This window comes from Pseudorca crassidens, chromosome 1 (assembly GCF_039906515.1).
Source record: "Pseudorca crassidens isolate mPseCra1 chromosome 1, mPseCra1.hap1, whole genome shotgun sequence".
NCBI lineage: Eukaryota > Metazoa > Chordata > Mammalia > Artiodactyla > Delphinidae > Pseudorca > Pseudorca crassidens.
The window spans coordinates 9281351-9299596 of NC_090296.1; the positions used below are offsets into that span (position 1 = coordinate 9281351).

Here is an 18246-nt window from a genome sequence, read left to right on the forward strand (position 1 = left end):
TCTATCTATCACCCATCTATCTATCTATCACCTACCTATCTATCATCTATCTATCTATCATCTATCATATCTATCATCTACCTATCATATCTATCTATCTATCTATCGTCTATCATATCTATCTATCTATCTATCTATGGATTTATTTCAAGGAATTGGCTCACATCATTGTAGGGGTTGACAAGTCCAAAATCTGTAGGTCAGGTCAGCAGGCTGGAAACTCAAGCAGGAGCTGAAGCTCCAGTCTTGGGGCAGAATTTATTCTTTTTCAAGAAACCACAGTTTGGGCTCCTAAGCCTTCCCACTGCTTAGAGGAGCCCCACCCACGTGATCAAGGATGATCTCTTTTACTTAAAGTCCATCGATTGGAGATGTTTACCACATCCACAGAATTCCTTCACAGCAGCACCTAGATTTGTGTTTGATTAAATAACTGGGTGCTGGAGCCCAGGCACGTTGACACATAAGACTAAGCATCACAGATGATATTTGGAGTCATGGTCCAGGCTGGGATTAGTTAGGTGGGCCATGTAGAGAGATGAGAAGAGGGCTTAGGATTGAAGCCTGAGGAATTCCAACCTTTCAACTTCACGTGGAGAAGGAGACACTGGGCAAGCAGAGTAGGAAGGAGTAGGCAGTGAAGACCAGGTTCTGTGCCCATCAAGTCCGGGAGCCCATGGGTTAGACAAAGCCCTGCATTAGACAAAGCAGAGTGACTGACCTCTTGCCTGCAGGTCTTCCCAGGGCCTTTAATATGCATCTATGCAGCCCCACAAGAAAGATGTAGTAGTTTCATTTCTCAGACTTTTTTTTTTTTTTGAGGTACGCGGGCTTCTCACTGTTGTGGCCTCTCCCGTTGCGGAGCACAGGCTCCGGACGCTCAGGCTCAGCAGCCGTGGCTCACGGGCCCAGCCGCTCCGCGGCATGTGGGATCTTCCCGGACCGGGGCACGAACCCGTGTCCTCTGCATCGGCAGGCGGACTTTCAACCACTGCGCCACCAGGGACGCCCTCTCAGACTCTTCTGTTGTTGTTTTTGTTTTTGTTTTTTGAGAAACTTTCGGAAACTCTGCAGAAGGAAATAATGGCATCAAAAGAGCTTAAACATTGGAAGGGGAGCCCTGCAGCTCTAGAAGAAAACGAGGTCAGGACTGAGTGGAAGAGAAAGAATTTGGGCAACTAATGGAGTGGGGAGGGGTTGCCAAATGAGAGGTTCTCTTCTTCCCGCTGGAGACCGAGGGGGAGGGGTCGGACTAGCCCAGAAGGCCATTCAGCTGTCCAGCTGTCAGCGGTCTCACTGCTTCGTCTTCCTCAAGGGGACTGGTCCTTTGTGAAAGAATCTGATTCCAAAGCAAGACCCTGGTCCTTGAGGTCTGTTGCGGAAGTCAGGGTGGGCAGGTCTGGCCGAGGAACCACGTCACGGGGGTTTAATCCCAGCTCCATCACGGTTGAGCTGGGTGACCTTGGGCCATTTTTTATACCATCTCCTGGGGCCTCGGTCTCTTCATTATTTTTTTTTCTGGATATTTAAAACCGCTTTTAAAAATTGAAGTGTAGTTAAATTACAATGTTGTGTTAGATTCAGGTGTATGGCAAAGTGATTCAGTTATACACATAAATATGTCTATTCTTTTTCAGATTCTGTTCCCTTATAGGTTATTACAAAATACTGAATATAGTCCCTTGTGCTATACAGTAGGTCCTTGTTTTTTATCTATTTTATATACAGTAGTGTGTATATGTAATCCCAAACTCCTAATTTATCTCTCCCCCAGCCCCCCAAGGAGACCCAGTCTCTTAATCTGTGAAGTGGGCCTCTTCTCCGAGTTTGGGGATCAGGTGAGATGGCGATGGAGCAGGCCCTTGGTCAGCAGCCAGCAGGAGGTTTCATCACTTGGTCGTTGCACAAGGCGGCGGTGGTGTGAGCACAGCAGGGTTACGTAAGCTGTCCTCTGCCTTGGCCAGGACTGGGGAGGGGAATAGGCAGGCATACTTGACTGCCCTGAGTGGGCCGTGCGGTGACTCAGCGTGGAGGGGGGCGTCCAGAGGAGCCTCAGAGCTCCATCTTGGGCCATTTTTCAGGATTGTTTATAAACAATGTCCCACCAAGGTGGGCTTGGCGGTGAAGCTGTCCGGAAGCTGGGAGCTGGGCCCTGTGGCCTCTTCTTAAACTGGTCTGAGACTCCTGGAATTGGCCTGCCTTAGGGGGAAGGAGAGAAACAGGGCAGCCCCAGCCCCGGGTCGGTAAAGATGGTGTGTCGAGGCCTGTGGTGCACACACTCTGGGGGCCTGGGCAGCCCCCAACACGCTATGTTACCTTGAGAGAGGCCTCAGTATCTTCCCTGTGAAGAAATCTCTAAAATTCTGTAAGATGGTGTATCCCATTCTTTCTTAGGACACCTTCTATCACCAACTAGCATCTCTAAACCCCAGGAGACCCGAAGAAAGTGTCTGGTTCCCTCCTCCATTGCTGGGGGAAGGAGTGTGTGTTGGGACTGTGACGGGCACCTCGTGGGTGAGCACACACTCAGAATTGTTACAACATCTGTATTCGTCTCCTAGAGCGGCCGGATCAAAGTACCACAGACAGGGTGGCTTAAAGGAACAGAAATTTATTCTCTCACGGTGCAGGAGGCCAGAAGTTCAAAAGCAAGGTGTCTGCAGGGCTGGTTCCTCCTGGAGGCTCTGAGGGGGAGTCTGATCTCTGCCTGGCTTTGGGCGGCAATCCTGGGCATCCCTCAGCTTGTAGAAGCGTCACTACAATCTCTGCCTCCATCTCTTTATGGCCTTGTCTCTGTGTCTGTGTGCATCCTCTTCTCTTCTTATCAGGATCCCAGTCACTGGATTTAGGGCCCATCTTTATCCAGTATGACCTCATCTTAATTACTTCTGCAAAGATCCTATTCCCAAATGAGGTCATATTCTGAAGTTCCAAGTAGATGTGAATTGGGGGAGGGAGGGGACACTATTCAACCCATGAGAACACCTTTATCTCACTTAATCTTCACAAGGCCTGGATCCTCACTTTATAGGCAACACCCCTGCCACCCAGAAACTCAGAGATGTTAACTGATCTCGTCCAAATTCCCACAGCCAGGAAGCGGTAGGGCTGTGAACCAGGCACCTGGGGTCAAGTCCAGGGCAGTCCCTGCCACGCTGGTGCCACCCTTTACAGTTTACAAAGCCCCCTTTCCAGAGTCATTAGCTCTGTGCGACTCAGGTATACTTATTGTATTATCTGCCCATTTCACAGATGAGGAAACTGAGGCCAAAGGCCGGTGTGGGGGAAATGAGTCAAGTGGTTTGTAAAGATCAGACGGTGAGTAGGTGGCATGGCAGGGACTCAAGGCCTGGACTCCATGGTTCTTCCCCTCCAATTCAATATTATATCTCCGTGTGGGTCAGGTGAAAGACGCCAGACACAAAAGACACATATTGTGTGATTCCATCTCTATGAAACGGTCAGAATAGGCAGACCTAGAGACAGAGAGAAAATGAGTGGCTACCAGAGGCTATAAGGAGGAAATGACTGCTCATGGGTGTGGAAGGATGAAGGTGTTCTGGAATTAGGGGGCAGTGATGGTTGCACAACCCTGTGAATACACTAAAAGCCACTGGAAGGGGCAAGGCACAGAACTCCTATCTCAATAAAGCCGCTCTAGTAAAGATCTCACTGGAAGGTGTCAGCCCCCCGCCCCTGGAGATGGTTCTTCAGGAAGCCAGAACTCAGAAGCCCCAGAAGATGCAAAGTCTGCCTATCGGGGCAGAAACAGCCCAAGCCGAGGCCGGATGCTCTTCCTGCAGGAAGGCACCTTGGGAGTTGCTTCTGTGGCAATTTGCATCCCCCTGTTAAGGCACAAACACACAGAAAGCAGGTGGGCTTCTGACCACACTCCTGCAGAACCGCATGGCCTTAGCAGGTTATTTCCCTCTCTGGGCCTAAGTTCCCACATCCCGAACTGGCAATGATACAGGCACCTCCCTACATGAGTGGTCGTGAGGGTCAATTCCAAAAAGAGCTCAGCAATGGATAAACAACAAGGTCCTATTGTATAGCACAGGGAACTACAGTCAATATCCTGTAATTAACCATAAAGAAAAAGAAAATAAATAAATTAGAGCTCAGCAGAGTGAGAGATATTTTCATGGAGCCCCTTTGACCTCAGCCAAAAAAACCCCACGAACAAACCATTAAACTTTCAGCCACGGCTATTGCCAAATTGTGTCCTCCTTGCTCAACCCTGACGCCAACATTCTCAGGGGCTTTGCTCAGAGGTGAGGGCTGTGTGGGGCTCTGCAGCGGGCCCGGGGGTTGAGTAACGAGGAGGTATGGCGTGTGCTGTGCGGGTCACAGGTGGAGACTGCACCTTTGAATCATTAGTGGCTGCCTCATCGGCGGGAGCCTGCATCACCAGCACTAGCTCCCGTTGGGGCACCTGGTGGGCAGTTGGCACTCCTGCACTGGGCCCTCACCCGCTCTGGCCAGGACAGACTCAGGAGCTGGGCCCAGCGCTTGGTTCTGAGGCCACCACAGGCCCCTCTGGGCTTCTCCCCATCTCACCAGCTCGCTGGGGCCAAGGAGGGTCAGGAGTTGAGGGCCGCTCGTGCTGCCTGGCTGGGGTGGGAGGGAGGTAGGAGGGAGCTGAGAGGGAGGCCTTCCCAGCCTGTTTACACCTGCTGAGAGCCCCGCTCAGACTCCTCCAGATTGCAGGCTTCCCTGAGTCATGCCCCATCCGTGAGCGAAGTCCCTCGGATGAGTTAGCTCCCTTGCGCACTTGTGGGCAACTTTCTTCAAGCTCAAGGCCTTGGTGGGGTGCAGGCTGGATGGGAAGTGTGGGCACTGGACAGAGAACTGAATATCTACCAGGCACCTGGGTCCAATGCGGCTGGAGGGTAGAGAATGAGCCAGGAACTGGAGAGAGGGATAGAGACAAGGCAGGGGCCAGCTCGTGAAGGGTCTTGCGAGCCACCTTATGGAAGTGGAGCTTTATCCCAAGAGTGGTGGGACACTACTGAAAGGCTTCCTGTTAGAGAGGGCCATCATCACCCTCACCATCATCTTCATTACAGCCATCACCTTCACCACCACCATCATAACCATCACAGCCGTCATCATCACCATCATCATCACCATCACCAACATCATCACCATCATGGCAGCTCATGCCTGTTGACTGCCAACTCTGTACCAAGCTAAACACTTTCATACACTAATTCTGCTAACAGTTCTATGATGTGGATGCCATTACTATCCTCATTTTACAGATGAAGAAATGTAGACTCAGAAAGGATAACTGAGATGCCCAAGACCACACAGCAAATGAGTCTGAGCCAGAAGCAGAACTGGAATCCAGGGCTGCCTGATCCCAAAACCTTTGCTCTTAAACACTGTTCTTTACATGTTCTTTAGATGTATAGCTTCCCTATCATTGTCTTTGCCTTCTTAAAAGACGTCATTGGCTGCAGAGTGGAGAATAAGAATTGGGAGATGGTGGTAGTTAATATCAGAGATGGGGAGACCAATAAGAGATGATGGTTAGACATAGAAAGAAGCAGAGAGATCCAGGAAACACTTAGGTGGAACGTAAAAGAGGTGCTGATTCACTAGGTGTAAGGAATAACAGAGAGGGCTATTTCTCTTTACCATGAGCCCCAGGTTTCTAGCATGGATTGATGGGTGTGGAGACAGAGCAGTGTCATTTCTGTAAACACAGAAAGCAAGTTTTTTTAAATGAATGAGTGAATGAATGCATGAATAATGAAGGAACCTCAAAATGGAGTGGGTAATGAGTTCCCCATCACTGGTAGTATGCAAGCAGTAGTTAGACAACTGTTTGATCTAGACCTTGTCAAATGGAAGGCACCTAATAGATATATATCACATGCACGGATGATTGAATTACAGTCATCCTTATGATTCTAGGGCCTCATGGGGCCTCATGCACACATGATGGGTACTTGGTAATGAGTCACCAATGTAGGAATATGGGATGGGAGAAAATATTCAAACGCTGTTGAAATTTCTTAGATTGTACTTGAGTATATTTTAGAGTGTACCTTTTAATACATGTAAATAAGTGTACATATTGGGTACGTATAATCCAAATTTTTTTACTTATATGGATATGCAATTACAATAGCTTGGACACCACTGATTTATAGGACAGAAGCCCTAAATTAGGTTGAGTGGAAATAAATGGAACCCCCAGGCCAAAGACTTCTAACCGCCACGGCAGTGTCTGTGACAAGACTCAGGTTTTCGGGAGCTGTAACAAATGAAAGAACTACGCAAAAATGCCTCATCCCTTTATTACGCTGGAAAAAACACATGTTTACGCCGTTCATCCATTTCTCCTTGTTTGTGAAATGCTCCCTCTTTACAATGTAGTAGCTCTTTGGACCTTTCACAGGACAGATGTTCTTTATCATGGTACCAACACAGCCCACGGGGCAGCTCCCTTCCCACAGACCGATTGCTCCTTAGCCCACGGGTCGACCCTAAATGACCATTAGGGGCCCAGGGCTGTGATGCGGCTCTGCTCATAGGAGACCTTCAGACCATACACACCCACTGATGAATGAGTGGTACACATTCCAAAGCCCAGCCTCCTTGTGTGTTACCCCACTCACAATATGCACATGGTTTAACTTCATTCTAATACTAAGTGGTTCCTACTTCGTTCTAATGCGAAATGGTTCCTATTTCTTATTTCTTCTGTTTTCTTTCTCCAGCTAGAAGTGTGTATGTTTATTTGGGCAGAGGGGTATGAGTAGCAGAAAACAAAGGCTGGGATGGGGAAGAAATCTTCTGTGACTCTTTTTCTTTTAAAATCCAGAGCTGGATCGGGCAGTATTTATGGGCTCTTTGCCATCTAAATCCTCCTGGTCCCACAGGTTCTATGCTCTCCAGAGACGGCCCACTAACAAATCACCCATTTACTGATCGAGTGAGCGCTTCCAGGGCGCTGCCTGCATTACGCGTCCCGAGCTCCATTGCTACTGAGCGTGCCTCGCTGCCTTGGCTCTGAGGGCTTGATGTTGGCGCCTGGGTGGTGCGTTCTCCGGTATCTCCACGTGGGCCGGCCACAGAAGGCAGATTATAAAACGTGTAGAAAAAGAAGAAACGAATTCCGCCTGGAGGACCTCGGGCTTGGGGCTAAGGCTGTGTCTTAAGTCTCTGGCCAAGGATGCTGGTCCAGCTTCATCCTGCCTGACACCTGATACCGGCTTTCCGCCCCGTCCATCACTGCCCACCCCGCCCTTCGGCACAACGACCCGCCCCTGCCCCGCCCACAGGAGGCAGAGCCGCGGACCTCTCTGCAGTTGCTTCTGGTCTACGGGTTGGGGAGGGCGTTCTGCCACCTCCACTGAAGATGCTTGTGTTTGTGCGCGCGCTCGCGCGCGCGCGCGCGTGTGTGCGTGTGTGTGTGCGTGTGTGTGTGTGTGTGTGTGCACGTTGATGGGAAGGACAGGTGGTGGAAGAGAGCTAACATATTGAGCACCTAGGATGTGTCAGACACTGATGGGTGCTTTACACCCCACCATTAGCTACCGATTCTCCTCTACGGACCTTTTGCTGAACCTGTGTCTTTCTCCTTATAATAAATTTATTCCTGTTCTGTGGGCGTAATAATGCCTCACATTTATATAGCACCTTTCATTTGTCAAAGTACTTTTATGCCTGTTAGCTCCTTTAATCCCCCAACAGCCTCGTGTTACAGAGGAGGAAACCGAGACAGGGACACAGCCACGTGCAGCCAGTTATAGGCTGAGCTGGGGCGGGCTCTCCTCACCCCTCTGCCCTGCCCCGCCCACAGTGCCTTGCTTGACCGCGGCTGCAGGTGCTGACTTATCCCCACATGAGTCTGCGAGTTCCTTCAAGGCCGAGACTGTACTTTCTTTTTCTTCTCTTACCCACAGTGCTCAAGGCTGCGTATACAGCAAGTGCTGGATAAGTGCTTATTGGGTTCTTCTTTGGCACAGACCACTTGTCTTTCCATGAGGGGAATGAAAGAATCCTGGTCTCCGGATTCACACCATGGAGCTCTCAGAGTTTAACCTTCATTAACCTGAGAAATCATCCTCCAAAGTCCTAGCTGAGTGGATTAAAGAAACCCAAGGCAGAACTTCAGCTGAGCCCTGCGTGGGCACTCAGCAGCTGCACCAAAGCTGGGTGGCATTTCTGGAGATCTGAGCTGTCGTGCTGGGGCAAGGTGGGACACCACATGGGAGGGAAGCTCGGTCACTCCTGTCCCTACCCCCAGGCTCCCTCCACTCCTGGGAAGCAGCAGACTGGTCTAGGGGTGGCAGCAAATAAGAACAATAATACTCTTGTGTTTCTGGAGCCCCTGGCTGTGTACCAGATCACTCCAACCTCACAGCCTTGTTATCTGCAACTGGAGCCGGGAAGGAATTTACTGGAGACACCGGCTCACTGTCCAAGGTCACACTTGGGATTCCTTCCATTCCTCCTGGGTCACATCCTGAGAATCACTGTCCAATAATCGTCACCCGCGTTAGTAGCCCTGGTGACATCTGCTCACTGGCTGCTTCCCACCCACTACGACAGTTTGTGAATCTGGCGTTCCACTGAGATGGAGGTCCGCAGTGTGCCCATGGAGGTCTCCGTCTGGCTGGGCTCTGCCCCGCAGCACCCTTGCCGGCACAGCCGCCCGTACACCTCCCGCGACTTCTTGCGGAAGCTCTTGCCCACGATCACGTACACCAGCGGGTTGAGGCAGCTGTTGCTATAGGCCACGTAGGACGCGATCTGCGTGAAGACGTCGACCACGTGCTCGTCCCAGCAGCTGGAGAGGATGCCGAGGCGCTGCAGCGTGTCCAGGAAGGTGCTGAGCTGGAAGGGCAGCCAGCAGACGACGAACAGTAGCAGCACGGCCAGGACCAGCACAGTGGCTTTCCTCTCCGTCTGGATCTCCTTGAACTTCTGCATCTCGTTGTTGCGCAGCACGCGTATGATGTGCACGGTGCAGAAGGTGATGACGCTCAGGGGCAGCAGGAAGCCCACGGAGTTCAGGAGGCTGTTGGTGAAGACCTCCCAGCTGCGGGACGGGTAGATGATGATGCAGGCGGTGACGTTGTGGCCCTCGGCCCCGTACTCCCGCATGGTCCGGAAGACCAGCATGGGCAAGCTCAGGAAGAGTGAGCAGCCCCAGATCACCAGGCTGTAGAGTCTGGCCCAGCGCACCCCGCGCATCCGGCCCATGGACATGGTCTTCACCAGGGCCAGGTAGCGGTCAATGCTCACCAGCATGAGGAAGCAGATGCTGCTGTAGAGATTCATGTAGAGCACGGTGTTCACCACGCGGCAGAGGACTTCCCCAAAGAGCCAGTCGAAGTTGTTGGCGATGGTGATGGCCCAGAAGGGCAGCCCGCAGGCCAAGAGCAGGTCGGCCACGGCCAGATTGCCCAGGTAGACCTCCGCCACCGTGCAGCTGCTCCTGTGCAGGCAGAAGACGCTGAGGACGAAGGCGTTCTCGAGAGCTGCCAGTATGAAGAGGACCCAGAGGAAGGGGGGCTGGATGGTGTTCAGCGAGCTCCACCAGTCGGAGTGGACGCAGCTGCTGCTCTGGGGAGGGGTCCCGTTGAGAGCAGGTTCAAGGGCTTGCAAGGTGACGTTGAACATTTTGGCGCTGCAAGAAAGTGGAAAAGAGGCAGTTACACCTCAAGGTCACAAGAGGAAGGAGAAACAACCGGTGCAGAAGGAGAGGGGGATGCTTCCAGAAGGCAAAGTCAGGGGTGAAACCCAGACCCTTTCTGTGCGGTGTTCAGAGGCGGTTCAGGCACATCTGTGTCCCCAGGGGCTTAGAAAGGCGCCTCTGCTCCTTGGACTTAAACTGGGAGCTCTTGTTCTTCGCCTCCAGGCTCCACTGGGATGTGTACTTGACCAGCATCCGTCACCCAGACTAACAAGTGTGAGCGTTAGACCCTGGACCTCCTCGAAGCTTCCATGATGGGAGGATACACAGCATATTCCTTCCTTATCACAGGCCCCCACCCCCACAAGGGCGCTGGTCTCTTTCAGCCTCTTGTGGCCTGGCCATGGGTGAGCAATTTATTAGAAGCGAAAAGTGATATCATGTCAGACAGGGAGATTCCAACCTGGCTCGGAGACCACAGTCCATCTGCCCACTCCCTGTCTCCTTCTGGCAGAGGGCAGCATCATGCTTCCATTCCTTCCATCAGCGTAGCATTGATGATGAGCAGAGGTTGCTTGATGAAAAGGGAGGGGAAGGGGCTTTGGAGCCAGACAGTCCTCTGGGTTCAGTCCTGGCTCATTCATTAGCTGTGTGACCTTGCGTAAGTTAATTAACCTCTCTGAACCTTAATGTTCTACCTTGTAAAATGGGAATAACAAAATCTTCTCAGGGTTGTGGTGGGGACCTGAGACAAGGTGCAGAAAGCCCCAAGCACTGTACTTGATTCAATAAACATGAATAATTACCTGTTTTTTGTGAACTTATTAAAATAACCAATGTCAAACTCCAGCACCACTGCTGGCAGATTCTTGCTCTTATATTGGTGATTCCATCATTAACCCACTGGCTCCTCTTTCACTCTGAGACTCAGGCCAGCAGTGAGACTCAGCCCAGGGGGCAGTTCACTTTCTGGGAGTTCCTCTCTGACTTCAGCAAAGAGGCATGGGGTTTCGATAGACGTTGGCTCCAACCCTAGCTGTGCTGTCTTGGGTAAATTGCTTGACCTTTCTGAGCTTCCACCTTATTGTTGTAGAGTCTTGCTCTCTCCCTGGCTTGCCTTGCATGGCTCTTGCAAGGTTTAAATCAAAGAGTAGGTATGAAGACACATTGAAAAACTAAAAGCACAATGCAAAGGGCAGGACTAATTGGGCACTTTCCTAGTGCTCCGTGGGGTGGATGAAGGAAGGTGGAGGTGGAGGGGCTCTTCCTGGGCAATTGATTGTTGGGTAGGCTCGTGGGGGAGGAGCTGAGCAATAGATCATGGGAAAGAATCTGCTGATCGTCTCTGGGATTTCCCAGAAAACGTCCTGGAGCAGCTGGCTGGCTTTGAGGGGCCAGACTGGAGACTGTGATGAACTCATTCATTGATGCAATTTATCTTTAAATGCTTCTTGAGCTTCTCCTCTGTGCTGAGCTCCACCTTGGCTCTAGGGACCTGGAGGGGAACCCCACACGTCTCCTGCCCTGCCCGAGCTCCCAACACCTGCCACCCAGTGTGCGCGATGAGCGCCGAGGGGTGGGAGGAGGGGCAAGGGACACAGATGTCGGGGGAGGAGGTTGGAGGTAACTCTGGAACTGGGTCTCAGAGGATGAAGAGCATGTCAGCAGGGGCCAAGAAGGACGAGGGCAGATCAGGCAGAAGCAGCAGCTTGAGCAGAGGCACAGAAGTGGGGAAGCCGCTGGTGTTCTGGCAGGTGGACTAGATGTTGGATGGGGAGGTGGGAAGTGGCAAGTGATGGGGTTGAATAAGGGGATAAGGACAGTCTTCAATGGGTGCTGAGAAAGTGAGGCTTTGTCCCTATTGGAAATACGCTCCTAGTGGAGGGTGGTTTTAATATGTCCACAAATTCTTCGATACTCCTCCTTTCAAAGGGTGGAGTCTAATTCCTCTTCCAGTGAATGTGGCCAGACTTAGTGACTTGCTTCCCACCCATGGTGGCAGTGACAGTGTGTGACATCCAAGACTAAGGCATAAGAGGCTTCGCAGCTCCCTCCTTGGCCTCTTGGGTTGCTTACTCAGGGGGAGGCTAGCCGCCATGTTGTGAGGACACTCAAGCGGCCACATGGAGGGGCTCCATGGAGAGGAACCGACTTGCCACCTTGGTCATGGAGCCTCCGGCCCCAGTGAAGCCTTCGGTTAGATTCTGTTCCCTCGGCCTGTGAGTCTTCCAGCTGAGGCCCCAGACATCACAGAAGAGAGACAAGCCATCCCCACTGGACCCTAAATTTCTGACCCATGGAAACTTGCAGGCTTCTCTGCAGAGCCTCTGAAAGTAAGACCTCCCCTACGTGGTCCCCTTGGTCCAGGCTTTGGCCCGATTTCTGCAGGCACAAAAAACTTGTTTACTTAGTGCCCCACACCTGGGGCGCTGCTGTCTCTCATGGTCCAGCTCTCTAGACACTCAAGTGTCACACCACATGCTGCTTGTTAATTTCCCCCACAAGGTAGCCCCTAGCCAACAGGATGGCACCTGGCCCATACCTGCTCTGAGAAGCCACAGGATCGTTAGAAGGTGGCCTGGGGAGTGCTTGACTGGGAGCTATAGGGCTCGTGTTCTATGGCCCCAGCTGAGATGGCCATCTGGTCATGTCCATAGCAGGTCACACCTGACACAGGACCTAGAGGCCCAGCTGGGCCCAGCTCCCCCTTTGTCTTCCTAACACTGCCCCCCTCAGGACTGACTCTCCCTTTCCTCTGCTTCCACTCGGGATCAATTCCCCCCACATTCTCTCTTTAGAGTGTTCAGACCTTCCCCAGAGGTCAGCCTTGTGTTGAGACGTCCCGTCTCCATTGGAGACATGCCACATCTCTGTCTGATTTCTTGTGTTGACTTCAGAATTTCAATCTTTCTTTTCACGTTCACCTGGGGCCATTCACACGTGACCACCTGTGTAATGTGTGCTTCTCCTCCTGCACACCCCTCCCTCAAACAGAACAATCCATGCCCTCCGCCCCCGACAGGCCTTTGGGGATTGGAACGCCAGCCTCCCCAGCCCTTGAGAACTTTTGTCTTTGGGTTTAACATTGCCTGGTGCCTCACGTGTTGTCCCGGAGAGGAAGGGCGTGCTCTCCCAGGTGTTCTCCGGCTTGTCCCCTCCCCTCTGCCCCATAAATAGTAAATCGAGGAATCCCTTTGACTCAGCTGAAAGACGCAGTGGTGGGCACGGCGTCCTCATGAACAGATTGGATCATTGATCACTTCCAGGCAGAGAACACTTGGACTCAGAGGGGGACGTGAGTAACGGGCTGCCCAGGCTGACTGGAGGAGAAAAGACAGTTAGGTGGTGGGACCGGGGACCATAAATCACACGCATTCTCCACTAGGGGAGAGAAATGGAGGCCTTCACTTAACAAATATTTATTAAGCATCCATCACACACTGGGTGCCAGGACGTAATGTGAGAACAGGCACAGCATCTGTCCTCCGGGGGCTATGGTCTCATGGAGAAGCCAGACATGACCCAGTCACTAATTTACCGAAAACTGACATAAATCCTATGAAATAAAATGCAAGGTCCCGTGACAGCATGGAAGGTGGGGTTCTAATCCAGCTACGGGCAGGGGCTGAGTGGATATTTATTATGAGACCCGAGGGTGAGCAGGAGTAAGCTGGGTGAAAGGACGGTGGTGGAGGATGTCTGGACAGAAGGAGCAGCAGGTGCAAAGGCCCTGGGGCAGGAAGACGCTGGGTGCGGATGTGTGTTAGGCCCTGGTGGCTGGATTGTGGGGGAGCCAGGGGCAGTTGCTGCCTGTTTTTCTAGGCACAGGATGATGGAGACTGTAGAGGATCGATTCCAGAGGTGTTTAGGGAGGAACACTGACATGTCTGGAGCAAAATTGGAACATGGAGAGGTTGGAAATGAGGGTAAGGAAGGGATCAAGGATGCTGCCACCCCCGTCCCGGTGCTGCTGTCTCCTATGAAGGGGATGAATGGGAAGGGCTAACTTGGAGAGACAGGATCATGTGTTTAGACTTGAACCTGTAAGGTTTGACGTGCTTAGAGACTTGCACGTGGGTCTGGAGCTCAGGGGAGGGGGCTGGGCTAGAGGACAGGCTCGCCCTGATGCAATGGAGATGAATTAGACACAGGATCTCCGGGGCCTTCGAGCCTAACAGACAAATACAGAGGAGTGTTTCCAATCCACAGCTCTGGTCAGTGCTGCGACGTGCTCTCAAGTTCTGAGCCGGGTCCTCACCTGAGCCCCGGGGAAAAGTGACGGCCTTTCTGCCCCGTGGGGCTTGCGCTGATGCAACCTCCCTCGCCCCCTTCAAGTTCAACTGCACTCTCATCCAGGGAGGTAGGCATTGGCTGTACGCTTGCCTTGCAGAGGAAGAAACGAGGTGCAGAGAGGTGGGGTGACTTATCCAAGTGCCGTTGCTGGTAAGAGGTGGAGGTGGGACTTCAACTCTTCTGGTGCCAGACCTGGAGCTCAGACCAGTAACCCACGTGACCTCTGGCTGTCTGGGAAGGGTGTGAAAAGCTGGGCGCATGCACGCGTGTGTGCGTGTGTTTAGCCACGGATCTGCCCTGCCCTAGTTTTCAGCAGCTTCTCCGCTAGAGGAGTCTGTGCAGACCCTGCGCACCCGGCTTCCAGAAGCCCAGCTCTCCCAATGCAGTTGTGGGAGGTGGAGATCAGTTAGCAGACAATTCTGGAAATTTGAACACATTAGGAAAAATAAAATAAAAAATAAAAGACTGGGCTGGTAAGCAGGAAATAAAGCCAAAGATCTTCAGTTAACGCCCAGAAAAGGTTTCCCCAAACCCCCAAGCTGAGCTGAGGTCAGGATTTCGAACTTGCAACAGACGCAACGCACAGCAAGTCCTTTTGATTTTTCGAGGAGGGGGGTTAGGGGAAGGGAAGGAAGACCTGGTAGAATGCTTTTCTGAGGGGCCCAGCTGGGCCCAGGGAAAGAAAATTCAACTAGGGGTCAGAGGCCATGTATTCAGGTCATTCATTCCTCAACAGCAATTATTCAGTGTTTTTCTGGTGCTGGAGATTAGGTGGGGAAGAGTGAAGCCGAGCTTCCCCTGCCCCAAGGGGCTCTCTGTCCAGCCGAGGGACCTCAGCCTGCCTGCTGAGGTCACCATTTCCGCCAAGACAGCCGCATAGCTAACCCAGGGTCTCCCAACTCGGTCACCCTGGGGGGGTGGCAGCCCTCCCTCACTGCCCTCTGTTACGGGTCTGCACGGCCAGGTGTCCCCAGATCTGGCAGGATCAGCCCAACTGGACCCTAATTGTTTGCTAATGACTGTCAGCATTGCTCTCCCGTTCAAAACAAAGCTGAGGGCTTTTCTCTTTCAGATGTGCAGAGAGCAGGCAGTTTGAGGACCAGGGAGAAGGTAGGAGTCTGAGGCGACTCTAGATTCTCTGCATCTGCTCCACGTGTGGGAGCATCCTTCGCCCCCTGCTTCTCCCCAGCCCTGTCCCGGGAGCGCGGGGACCACTCCCTGGGGATGAGATGGCTGCCATCTGGCTTCCCATGGGTTTTGGCCCATGGGGGCACCAGCAGGAGGCCGAGGGAGGGAGGAGAATGAGGATGGGGTGCCGGCTCCCAGCTCCCTCCTTTGGGGGCCTCCAGGGGCTGGCTGGGCCTGGCCCGATTCACAGCTCCTATCGGGGCCCTTTCCAACTCGCTGTCCAGTGATGCTGATAGATGCCACCTCCTCTTGCCACTCAGGCCTCAGGCCCGGAGGGAGGGAGGGAGGGACGAGTGGGTCGTCTGCCGAGACCTCTGCTGCTCTAGCTCTGAGGCCCTGGCGGTGTCCCCACGCGCTGTCTACAGGCAGAAAATAGACCCTCTGTTAAAATTCCCTTCCGCTAACCAGTATTAGCTGGTTTGAATGTGCCCTCTCTTTCCTACTGGACGCTGACTAATATATCTTGGGATTATAAACTCAGATGTCAGAGAACTGTTTAAGGGACCGTTGGGGGGAGGGCGCGGGCGTGGTGTGGCGGGCACATCGGCACTGAGGGTGGTGGCGATCAGGTGTGCAGTTCTGGGTGTTATTTGAGGGAGTCCCTTTAGCTCCCTGCGCCTCGGAGTCCTCATCGACACAGCTGGGGGTGGGAGCGGGGGTGGGGCGGGGAGGATGGACCCATGCAGCCTCCCGCCTCTACTCTGATCCTCGTGTCTGGGTCCGGGCGCTGGGCCGATGACTCCGCAGCTGGGCTTTCCCCTTGTTTTGCAAACTGCTGCTTTAGAAGAAACATCTAACATTCTCCCTCAAAACTGGTCCAAGAAGACTTACTTCAAAAGTATTTCCTTTGGTTGAATCACATAAACACTGGCTCTTGGCGCTGCAGAGAGCATTTCCATTTTAGTCTCGAGGGAGTCTGTTCTGGTTCCCCAAGAATCCATGTCTGAGGGCTCTGCGGCTGTGGCCACCCCAGGACACACAGTGTCACTTTCTCAGGGACCAGGATTCACCTTGCACGGAGCCCCTGATCTGTAGCCAACTCGTGCTCCGTGTTTTGTGGCGGTGTGCTGGAGATAGGAGATATTTCCCAAAGCGAGGGCTGTGGACTGGATGGTAAATAACCTCGAATCGTTGAGCCACTCCTCTGGGTTAGCCCTGGAGAAAGTGTCTTCAGCACCTCTCTGGTGTTTATAACCCACCTTTCAACAAAGACAGCAGGCCCAGCCCCTGGGCTGGGCCCCAAATCTAACCAGACTTTAACCGGAGTGTTTATGGCCCACTGTATTTATTTTTACAGGCTTTTTTTGGGTGACAAATGATACTCATTTTCCATTTAAGTTGGTGATATGGAGTTACCAGTTCAGAAGTGAGTTGCTATTAAAGAATTAGCTGTACAGGTGACATAGACGTCAGAGCCTGTGCGTGGAATGACCGAACGAGGGAAACACAGCCCGAGGAGTCTAGCTGGAGACTCACGTCATAAACGGGAAACCCAGCCCCGCGGTCAGGCTTACTGGCTCTGGAACCAGACCTGGAATTGGGTCCCCCTCTACCGGGTCATTATGTAACCTCGTGGTGCCTCGTTTTTCTCAACTGTAAAAAGGGGGTTAGTATAAAAAGAGCCCTCACCACCTAGGGCGGCTGTGAGGCATAGATGAGTGAATCCATGTCCAACGCACGAAGCATGCGGTGAACGTGTCCAGGATGGGTACTGCTTCACCCCCGCTCCCCAGGGGGGCCCGTCTGCTGCAGGAGCCCCCCACGTTGCCTACTCTCCCACCCACAGCCCAGCTGAGGTTTGCAGACACAGTTCCACAGCTGGATGGAGAGATGAGTGTGTCGCTGGGACATCACCAGCCTGCTGCTCCAGGGGAACCCTTGAGACCGCAGAGTTCTATCCTGTCGGGAGGGCGGTCCCCTTCCGCCTTTTGCATCCCCTCTCACAGTGATAGCCTTGTGTGTGTCTGTGTGTGGATGCACGCATGCTCCTGTCCCGTTATATTAAATACACCTGCCTTGCTCGTCTTTCCACCCTCCGCCGTGCCTGCTGCTGTGTTTTGCACATCCCAGTCTCTTGGAAAACATTTACTCCATAAATAAGTAAAATCTCTCAGACCACCCAGCAAATTGGAGTCAAGGCCAGAGCTACAAAGAACCAAGGTCTCCCGAATCTCAGCTCAGAGCCCTTCCCTGGACTTCTCCCCGGAATAAATGTTTTCCTCTAAAATCTGCCTTTATGTGATCACTGAGTACGGATGCTGTCTGTAGGGAGAAGTGTGGCCTGAGTTCAGTTTCCAAGGGGCTTTTTCTCCTTTTCCCTGAGAAAAGGTCCGAGCTGTCTGTCGGGGAAGGATGGGGCTCTGGGAATTCAACCTAGGTTCCAGGAACACCTAAAGAGCTGAATCAGAAGATCCATTCAACCTTAGACATCCACGTGGGCCCTTCTTGTGTTTGGACACTTTGTGGGCCTGGAATGTTTTGGAAACACTTACGGGGGCGGAGGTGGGGTGGCGGGAAGCAGGGGGGAGGCTTGAGAAGCGGAGCCCCTCTCCCTACCTGCTTTCTGCAGCCGAGGACGGGCTGTGCCTCCCTGACTGTTCCCCCTCACACACCCCGGGCTCCTGCTGGGCTTCATCTGTTTCTTGTTTCTTACTGTTCGCTTATTCTGTTCAGCACATCCTGTTTCCCTCACCTTGGATTCTGTAGTTTTAACGAATGAGCAACTTTATCTGATATCCTAATACCAATCCTTCCCCTTAAAAAAAAATAACATCTCCCTTTTTGTCTTAAAAGATAATATGACCACAGTAAAGAGCATTTAAAAATACTAGAACCTTGGGACTTCCCTGGTGGCACAGTGGATAAGACTCCACGCTCCCAATGCAGGGGTCCTGGGTTTGATCCCTGGTCAGGGAACTAGGTCCCATACGCTGCAACTAAGAGTTTGCATACCACCACGAAGGAGCCTGCCTGCTGCAACTAGGACCCCATGCAGCTAAATAAATAAATAAATATTTTTTTAAAATGTTAGAATCTCTCAGAGTTCTATCCCCAAACAGCTCTTTTTATATCCACACTCAACCGGCTTTTCATCTCCTGTGGTTTTGCGT

The 18246-nt window shown here is 52.4% G+C and overlaps 2 protein-coding genes across 4 annotated transcripts in view; both read right to left on the reverse strand.

Annotated features, from left to right (window-relative positions):
• Positions 1-18246, reverse strand: part of BDKRB1 (bradykinin receptor B1) — a 62788-nt gene that overhangs the window by 23284 nt on the left and 21258 nt on the right. The window lies entirely within an intron of this gene.
• Positions 6292-18246, reverse strand: part of BDKRB2 (bradykinin receptor B2) — a 33217-nt gene continuing 21262 nt past the window's right edge. For 2 of the 3 annotated variants that reach the window (XM_067726411.1, XM_067726426.1), the window contains one exon: positions 6292-9649. In XM_067726411.1, the coding sequence (XP_067582512.1) occupies positions 8560-9642 (1083 nt within the window). In that variant the 5' untranslated portion in view covers positions 9643-9649 and the 3' untranslated portion in view covers positions 6292-8559. The remainder of the gene's footprint in view (positions 9650-18246) is intronic. The other variant, XR_010940870.1, reaches the window with a different exon arrangement.